Source organism: Berghia stephanieae, chromosome 5 (genome assembly GCF_034508935.2).
Source record: "Berghia stephanieae isolate SIO BIC M18660-M18661 chromosome 5, UCSD_Bste_1.3, whole genome shotgun sequence".
Lineage (NCBI taxonomy): Eukaryota > Metazoa > Mollusca > Gastropoda > Nudibranchia > Aeolidiidae > Berghia > Berghia stephanieae.
The window spans coordinates 54212741-54222329 of record NC_088364.1 but is presented as its reverse complement, the minus strand read 5'-3'; the positions used below and the strand labels follow the sequence as shown (position 1 = coordinate 54222329).

General features: G+C 34.6%; 3 protein-coding genes across 3 annotated transcripts in view; 2 read left to right on the top strand and 1 right to left on the bottom strand.

Annotated features, from left to right (window-relative positions):
- LOC144973206 (dnaJ homolog subfamily B member 12-like) overlaps nucleotides 1–2667 on the bottom strand; it is a 19739-nt gene extending 17072 nt beyond the window's left edge. The window contains exon 1 of the mRNA XM_078915365.1: nucleotides 2509–2667. Coding sequence (XP_078771491.1) covers nucleotides 2509–2641 — 133 coding nt within the window. The 5' untranslated portion in view covers nucleotides 2642–2667. The remainder of the gene's footprint in view (nucleotides 1–2508) is intronic.
- The window catches only part of LOC144973219 (uncharacterized), a 498849-nt gene that overhangs the window by 380330 nt on the left and 108930 nt on the right, over nucleotides 1–9589 (top strand). The window lies entirely within an intron of this gene.
- Nucleotides 7693–9589, top strand: part of LOC144973216 (fasciclin-1-like) — a 36956-nt gene continuing 35059 nt past the window's right edge. The window contains exons 1-2 of the mRNA XM_078915385.1: nucleotides 7693–7863; nucleotides 8564–8735. Coding sequence (XP_078771511.1) covers nucleotides 7738–7863; nucleotides 8564–8735 — 298 coding nt within the window. The 5' untranslated portion in view covers nucleotides 7693–7737. The remainder of the gene's footprint in view (nucleotides 7864–8563; nucleotides 8736–9589) is intronic.

Sequence of the window (9589 nt, the reverse complement as noted above, 5' to 3'; positions counted from 1 at the left end):
AATGACTAACCACACAAAAGAGGACATTTTTCTCCAACCATTGTGATAGAGAATAGCTTACCAATTTCCAAATTATATGGTTTGTTGATACTGATGATGTGATGGTAGTTGTAGTTGTAGTAGTGGGTTGTTTTTTTTTTGTTGTTTTTTTTTTTTAAGGGTTTATACAGCACTTGCAACACATTAAGGTCATATCAGCACCAGTAAAAAGGAAGAAAATGGGATAGTAAAAATGTCTAGAATTACAATTAAAGTTAAAGCATCCAAGAATAAGGCAGACAAAGGAGAATTGGTTCAAATAGAAAACAGATGTAGATTCCAAGAGAACACTATCAGTGTACTCAGTCTGAGATCACCTAAAAGTCTCATCCAGACACAAGCACAGGTCCCTACCAAGAGGAATACACTCAAATGTTTACAAATCATATATAATACATAAACTAAACATAATACAATGCATAACAGAGAGATGATTTACAAGGAAAAAAATATAATCTCCCAAAACTATATCTATGCATTCAACTATTTCCCTCCCAGCCAAGGACTCCGGCCAGGGTCAGGACAAAACTAAGTAATCTCATACCAAGACAACGACAGGAAACAATTGGAAAGCGGGTATGGGGGGGGGATAGAAGACACAGCATGTACCTTCCTGCCCGCTAAGGGAGGTCAGGATCCTCACCCAGGTAGTGGTGGTTGTAGTAGAGGTGATAAGGATGATGATGATGATGATGATGTCACAGTAGTTCACGTTCGCATTAACTTCTTAATTCCCGGTGGTAATGAATATAATGGTCATTTCTATTTAATTTCCGGGACAAAAAGTAAATATTAAAATTTTCCGGGACAGCCATTATTTTATATCCGGGACAAACCCGGAAATTCAGGGACACTAGGCATACCTGGGTTAATAAAATATTTGATAGAAATCAGGATCAAATTACCCATTTAGAGCATTTACAGCATACATTGTGAATTTAAATAATTAAAAAAGAAAGTTTGATTTTGTAGGTTAAATGTAAGAAAATTCTGACAACCCCTGCCCTGCCCATAGTTATAAACAGATGGAAGAAAAGATAAATGATCTATTCTGCAATTGGGCTTTAAAATCAACCAGATAACCAAGCCTACAAGACCAAAAGCATAAATTTTAAAAATTGAATGGGTATCTATCTTTTCCCATCAAAATTAAAAATACTGAGCTGGAGGTAATTAAGAATTTACCTCTTAGTATTAGTAATTAGTAACATTGTTGATAAATTTGGCTCAGTTGTTTGTATATTCAATTATAAGACTTTAAAACGCCAAATTATCCGTCCTATGATTAGAAAACTTGGGAAGCAAAGAATTTGCCAATAAAAACTAAATTTCGCCTATTTTAATTCAAATCTAAATAGTCCTATCATGAAGCCAAGACCTGGAGACTGGAGAACAGCAACAGCACACTCTCAACTTTACTTCATAGACAACTGCTAGAGAAAAACATTATAATCTAACATCTTGGCATAGGTACTTTGGTAAACGTCCATTTGGCACTCCAGCAGTGAAATGGCTGTGACCAGAATTTTAGGACTTTTGAGTGCATAAATTGCATAAATTCAAAACGAATTTCATTACCTAAATGAATGATTCATTTGTCATTAATTGGTAGACCATTCGTAGTTGTAGTAGTAGTAGGCCGATAGGTTGCCTATACTTAGACGTCTATGATAATGAAAAAAAGCAACCTCAACTTTCTCATTACGTTCCCAACCTACAAAGATCGATGAGGAAGAAAAAGAAGATCTCTGTCCTAAGACGAGGAGGAAAACGAAGGTCTGTCCTCAGTCTTGTAGGTTTGGAACGTAATCGTTAACTTGCTTCTATCTCTACAACTACAACATGTACTTGTATATTGAATTGTAATGGGGTTGCCAAATGACAAAAGTGTAAGAAGATTGCTTGAAAAACTATCAGAGTACTATAACTATGATAGTCTGTATAAATAAAAGGCTTTAATTGGCTTTATTCAACTTTAACTTCAAGTTCAGGCTCAGGTGCAAGTGCAAGTGCAAGTTCAACGTCTTTATCTGGGAAAAGAGGTGAATTACCCATCACTGCAGATTTTATACGTGGTGACTTTCTCCATTATTGTGTTATTGAGTTAAAAGATAAATGTTTAATAGTTGATCAAATTTGTTGTTGGTGATATCTTGGATTTCTCAAATTTCTGGTGGGAGAGTGTTCCAGTTCCATCACTGTTCACTGCCTTGGCCTTACACTTACTTGAGCCTTGTTCTGTGTTGGAATTGTGAACTGCTATGATAATTTATTGATTTATTACATTTAGAATATAAGACTTGCACTGAAATGTGGGATATGATTATAATAAATCCATAATAAAAATGATTCTCGCCCTGGACTGGAATTGGAACCTGGCCTGGATTCTGGATCGAAATTATCAGTATCAGTCAATATCATAACTAACATGGAGTATTCATTTATATAATTATAACAATTAGAACTTACCTTGTGCTCGTTTAGACGGAAAAAGCCTTGTTGCCTTCTCTAAAAACTTTCTAGCTCTATCTTTATCTCCTACACTGATAGCTTTCAAAGCGATTGTTATACACCGTTCACTTTCGTCTTTATTGCCGTCCATGTTGATGACGGCGACTTCACTACTATGTGAATAAAGGATCCGGAACCGTTTGAGTTTTGTTACCAAAAAAGTTTTCTTTTTTTCATTCTCAGTGAACTCTCCCATCTAACAATAATCATTCTTCAGAAGTGCCTATTATGGTGATTGGTGCGTTAGGTAAAATGAAGATCCTACCGGGAGAATTAAATTGTGTAAAAAGTGTCAATCCCGGGAACATAGGTTCGAGCCCCACTGGTGACATATCGTTTTGTTTTGTTTTTTTCTTATGCTAGAAACCGTGTCCCAATTGCTCACCCTGCGTTACAAACTCTGAAAAATCTTTTGGGCCCATTGTTATAATAGAAATACTCTCAAACTACGCAAAATATTGTCAATCAAGCCCTATAGGTTATTATCAGATCAGAACTGATGAACCTTCGCACGAATGTTTCCCTCTTGCTTTTCTGCTTTAGTACTATAAAAAGCCAATCGGACAAGTTTTAGTGTTGCAAGTCGTATGGATTATGATGTCATGTGAATGTGTTAGTGTGTTTCTGTGTTGATGTGTGTGTGTGTGTGTGTGTGTGTGTGTGTGTGTGTGTGTGTGTGTGTGTGTACTACTACTACTACTACTACTACTACTACTACTACTATACATATAATAATAATAATAATAATATATAATAATAATAATAATAATAATGAGAAGAGAAGAAGAAGAAGAAGAAGAAGAAGAAGAATCATCATCATCATCATCATCATCATCATCATCATCATCATCATCATCATCATCATAATCATAATAATCATAATAATGATAATAATAAGGATGATAATCATCATCATCATAATCATCAGCATCATCATCATCATGATTATAATAATAATAATAATAATGATAAAAATATAATAATAATAATAATAATAATAAATAATAATAATAATAATAATAATAATAATAATAATAATAATAATAATAATAATAATAATAATAATAATAATAGGAGTTGTAAGTAGTAGTAGTAGTAGTAGTAGTAGTAGTAGTAGTAGTAGTAGTAGTAGTAGTAGTAGTAGTAGTAGTAGTAGTAGTAGTAGTAGTAGTAGTAGTAGTAGTAGTAGTAGTAGTAGTAGTAGTAGTAATGATAATTATAATAATAATAATGATAATAAGTAATAATAGATAAAAAATAAGGAAGAAGAAGAGAAGAAGAAAGAAGAAGAAGAAAGAAGAAGAAGAAGAAGAAGAAGAAGAAGAAGAAGAAGAAGAAGAAGAAGAGAAGGAAAGAAGAAGAAAAGAAGAAGAAGAAAGAAGAAGAAGAAGAAGAGAGAAAGAGAGAAGAAGAAGAAGAAAGAAGAAGAAGAAGAAGAAGAAGAAGAAGAAGAGAAGAAGAAGAAGAAAGAAGAAGAAGAAAGAAAAGAAGAAGAAGAAAGGAAAGAAGAAGAGAAGAAGAAGAAGAAGAAGAAGAAGAAGAAGAAGAAGAAGAAGAAGAGAAGAAAGAAGAAGAAGAAGAAGAAGAAGAAGAAGAAAGAGAAGAAGAAGAAAGAAAAGAAGAAGGAAGAAGAAGAAGAAGAAGAAGAAGAAGAAGAAGAAGAAGAAGAAGAAGAAGAAGAAGAAGAAGAAGAAGAAGAAGAAGAAGAAGAAGAAGAAGAATATGCCAGCGCTGTGTGGGACCCCTACACACACAAAAAGAACATAGACAAGATTGAAAAAGTAAAAAAAAAATAGCAGCTGCAAGATTCGCAACCGGATGCAAATTCAGAGACCCAGGTTTTGTCACGTCCTCCTTGAATGGAAACAATTGAAAAACCGACGGAAGATATACATTACACAAATCGGTACGGTCTTTGCTTCGTACCCCAAAGGTACCGGGTTCGACTACCCGCCTCATTGTGTGGTCTTGAGCAAGTCACCTCGCCCTAGCTCACTTTGCGGCGCTGCACTGCAGCTGACGCCTAAGTTATTCCAGTCTTCCCTTGGAATAGACCCCAAAGACAAATTTGCCCTTGAGGATGAATAAAGGTAATTATTATTATTTTATCACCAACAATAACTCACTGGAATGCCCTGCACTCGGACATAACGGCCGTTGAATGCTTGGAAACTTTCAAAAATAGTCTTGAATGCACTCGCTCGTCAAAGCACTCTGTGACTGTACCCCGTTTTGATTGGGCTGTACCTGAACATGGACCCGTGGGGCCTTTTGCAAATACAAGCAAATGAAGATAGAAGAAATTATAACTATAATGAGAACTAGGGCTGCATCAATATTAAACATGATGTACAATTATTTACTTTGATTTAAAAACTGTCTGACGGCACATGCCCCCAAAACAGGGTAGTTTAACATGGACGAATCTGATTCCTTGTACATATTTTAAACTCATCAGGTTCGATCCCAACTAGGCTGGATGTTGCGATTAGTAGGAGAATGGCAAGTTAAGACAGAGCAAATGAAAGTCAAGTAAGTCCCCACTGATGTAAAAGCCCCCTGTGCCTCTTTCACCCTAATATAGATATGGGTTAAGATCACGGCGACCCGACATATTGTAGTTATAAAGTTTTAATTTAAAGAAGGTAGGTGGTTTTAGAAGAGGTGCGTTAGATAGAGAAGATCAGATTCATAAGATAGGTAATTAATCACATCGTTGAAGCAGAAATACTTTCAATCAAATAAAGTAGCCTCACACAATAACACATTAACACATAATTTATCAAATGTATAACAATGCATTTGAATTAATAAAGGTAAGACTATAAGTAAGTCAATTTTCATCCTCTCTTTTTCTTATTTCTCAATTCATGTTTGTTTTTGTTTTTTTTTTTTTGTTTGTTTTTTGGGTGTTTTTTCTTTTCTTTTTTTTTTTCTTCTTACCGTTTCGTAGCGATTGGCTGTGAGTCAGATGCGCTGGCTGGCTGGTTGGCTGGCTGGCTGGCAAATCATTTGCCGGATTGAGGCATTGAGGAAGGGTTGGTAGCCGAAAGCAGTGATCAATATGCTTGTGAACAGGTCTTGATGCATTTAGTAGAGGCCCCGTCCTGTGGTATATATTGGTTCAGTGTCGATCCATTGTGTCTACATTGTGTGGTATTTTGTTAGTTGGAGCATCGTCTCTTATTACGTTTAATATTCTGCTTTTTACACAACTCGTTTTTTTTAAAAAAAAATTATGCATCAGATTCTAATAGACCTCTATTATATCAACTTAAATTAATAGAGCGATTCTGCGGGTGTAGAAGCTGACCGTCGATGTAAAACGCCTGATTGGTCGTTTGTTTTTTGTTTTTAAGGGTTTTACGGCGCTTGCAACACATTAAGGTCATATCAGCGCCAGTAAAAAGGAAGAAAATGGGATAGTAAAAATTTCTAGAATTACAATTAAAGAACAAAAGAAAAGGTAAGACAAAGAGGAATTGGTTCAAATAGGGAACAGATGTAGATTCCAAGAGCACACAGTCAAAGTACTTAGTTTGAGATCACCTAAAAGTCTCATCCAGACACAAGCACAGGTCCAAACTAAGAGGAATACACTAAAATGTTTACCAATCATATAATATAATATGTAAACTAAACATAATACAATGCACAACAGAGAGATGATTTACAAGGAAAAAAATATCATCTCCCAAAACTATAACTATACATTCGACTGTTTCCCTCCCAGCCAAGGAACTCAGGCAAGGATCAGGACAAAACTCAGTAATCCCATTCCAAGACAATGACGGGAAACAATTGGAAAACGGGTATAGGGGGATGGATAGAAGACACAGCATGTACCTCCCTGCCCACTATGGGAGGTCAGGATCCCCGGGAGCATTACTTATCAAAAATTATAATTTTAAAATTTATCCTCCGCCTAAGACGACCGTTCCAGTCCAATGTTCAACTGCATTAATGTTCTAAGCAAAGTCTGCACAAGTGGTGATGAGATGTGATTTGCACAATATAAATTTGGGAAAAAACCATGTTGAACATTGGTCATTGGTAAGTATGTTCTTTTCCTCAAAGTGACTGTATATGATATGCTTTAAGAGTAAGAGTTTGCAAGTCACCGAAGTCAGGGACACTAGTCGATATTTTCAGCTCTTTCTCTATCTCCTTTTCTAAATACTGGTGATATATTTGTATGTTTCTCCAGTCTTTTAAAATTGTTTTCTACCTGTTCGATGCTTGGAAGATGAAAACATAGAAGGGGCTAATTCTTGTGTAAAGATCTTGTTGCATTTAGTAAACGTCCCTTTATGTGCAGAGGCTTTATCCTCTTTGAGACCCTGTATTGGTTATAGAACTACATTTATGAGAAATTTCCCTCAGAGACAATAATTTTATCCATTTGTTTGAATGTCTCTTCTATGAGTGCCCATTGACCGTGTCAGATGCATTCGAAAACACTGAGTGTTGGTTTAGAATATTGTCTTTTTTCCTCCGGGTCTTGCATATATTCTTATTTTTCAGGTGCAACACCCATGTTCTCTTTTTATTTATTTAATCATTTATTTATTTATTTATTGCTAATGATGTAAGACCAAGATATGTTGGACGGGCCTGTCTGCATTGTTTTAGGACAATCGTTTTTATTTGTTATGAAATAATTTTGGTAGTTTGACCCATCGCTTTCTCTTGCTTAGAATCCCCTTGATTCCAGTGTCGATCCATTGTGTCTACATTGTGTGGTACTTTGTTGGCTGGAGCATTGCCCCTTATTACGTTTAATATTCTGCTTTTTACACAACTCCACCTATCTGTTAACGACTGTGTCTTTGCCATAGTTGGTTAAAAAGGAGTGATCGTGGTGTTCATTTTTGTATTGAGTAATTTTGTATCGATCAAGTATTGACATAAAAATGGTAAGCTAACGCCTGCTTATTTATTTCATGCTTTAGCTCTTTCAGATATTTCAAAAGTGCAACTTATAAACAAAATCAATAAGTATCATTTTTAGAAGTTGAAAGTTGCAGACTTCCCGTTTCTCTCCACATTAATTAAATCTAATTAAACCAATTTCAAATTCCACGTAGTCGTCTAGTATTCTTAAAATAGTATCTGGAGCAGGTAAAAATGTCACGTGATTTTTGTAACCGACGCGGGTGTCAAGACTATCTCAGGTGTAAACACAAAATGGCTTCCTACCAGTCATTTCCTCTTTCGTTACTGTTGCTTATTTTTACAGTTAAGGTTGCCCACACACAAATTACAACATCCAACAATATTTTCGATTCTCTTGACAATTTAGGATGCTCACAGGTAAAATATTCATAATGATTATTAATGTAAAATTGCTCATGATTTATTATACAATCTTCAACCGAAGGAAGATGAAGAGTATTGTGTAATCTTTTAAAAGTGTACCATTTGATTTGACTTAACAAAAACGAACGTTTAAATGGGCACTTTCGGAGAGAAGTGGTCCTGGTGCATGTCGCTGTTAACCAGCTGATTTTTTTTTTACTGACAAAGGAAAAATATATAATCAACTTGTGTTCAAGCCCATTTAAAATGATTTTTGGTGTGATTTTTTATTTATTAATTAATAAATTTATTTATTTACCATTATTATTATTATTATTATTATTATTATTATTATTATTATTATTATTATTATTATTATTATTATTATTATTTTTTATATTTTTATTATTTTTATTATTATTATTATTATTATTATTATTATTATTATTATTATTATTATTATTATTGTTATTATTATTACTATTATTATTATTATTATTATTATTATTATTATTATTATTATTATTATTATTATTATTATTATTATCATTATTATTAAAGTAGAAGCACAAATTAACACGGAAAGCTACAAACATTAAGATTTTAAAATTCATGTTCTCTCTGATTAATAAACTCCTGAAACTTTACACAAGACCTCATTTATGTCTCATTTATCAACGTTGCATGTTATCTATTTAAAAAAAATTCTTTTCAGTTCAAATCCATCATTATTGCTGCAAATTTGGAGGAGCGCTATAAAGGTGTTGTAGCAGCAACCATTTTTGTGTTTAATGACACAACTTATGGTGCTCTTCCTTCATCTCGAGTGGGCAATTTGTTTGAGCAGACAGAGAGGGGACCAAGGAACTACGTTCAATCATTTACACGTACGTTAAAAAGAATTAATCCATGAAGCACAATGCAGACATGCCTACTGTAACGCACGATAAATTCGTAGAATTATGAAATTTCGGCTAAGGTTTCAGAACCTCATGAGCATCTCTAAGTCATTAAAACTTATTGAAAATGAGAGTTGATGCCAGACTACAGAATTTTATGGATTTCGAAGTGTTATATAATTTTTGTGAGGGTAGATTGTTGATTTATAAAGTTTATTATAGTGAGTATATGTTTCTTAATCCTAAAAATTGACTTTGACCTGACTTATGCCTCTTTGTCTCCTGGCGATGCATAGGGTCTCAACAGCACTATTCCATCGTCTTCTGTACTTGACACAGACCTTTACCTCATGCCATGTAAGATTGGAGACGCACAAATCTTGGTGAAGGCTCCTCCTCCAGGTCTGTTTTTGACGACCACGTTTGCCCTGAGGGTTCCATTTGAGAGTCTGCTTGGTAATGTTACAGGGCTCCTTCTGAAGGGTATGGCCAACCCATCGCCACTTTCTATCCTGACCTGGACTTCCATTTGCTCTTGGGTTGTTCTTGTCCAAAGATCAGTGTTTGACAACTTGTCAAAACATTTTAACTCGAGAATTTGCAAAAGACAGCAATTGACAAAAGTTTGTATCTTGGTTGATGTGGTCAAGGTTGTTCACCAAGTCTCTTAAGTTTGGTGTTTGTGGAGATTCTGGAAGCTTTCCATTTTGGTTTCAATATTGCAAAGGCTTGGTGCGCTTTCTTGATTCTTACAATGATATTTTCATCAGTTCCATCTGACTGACTGATTTTGCTGCTGAGGTATGTAAATTCTCCGTCATCCTATTGCTGTACCAGAGATG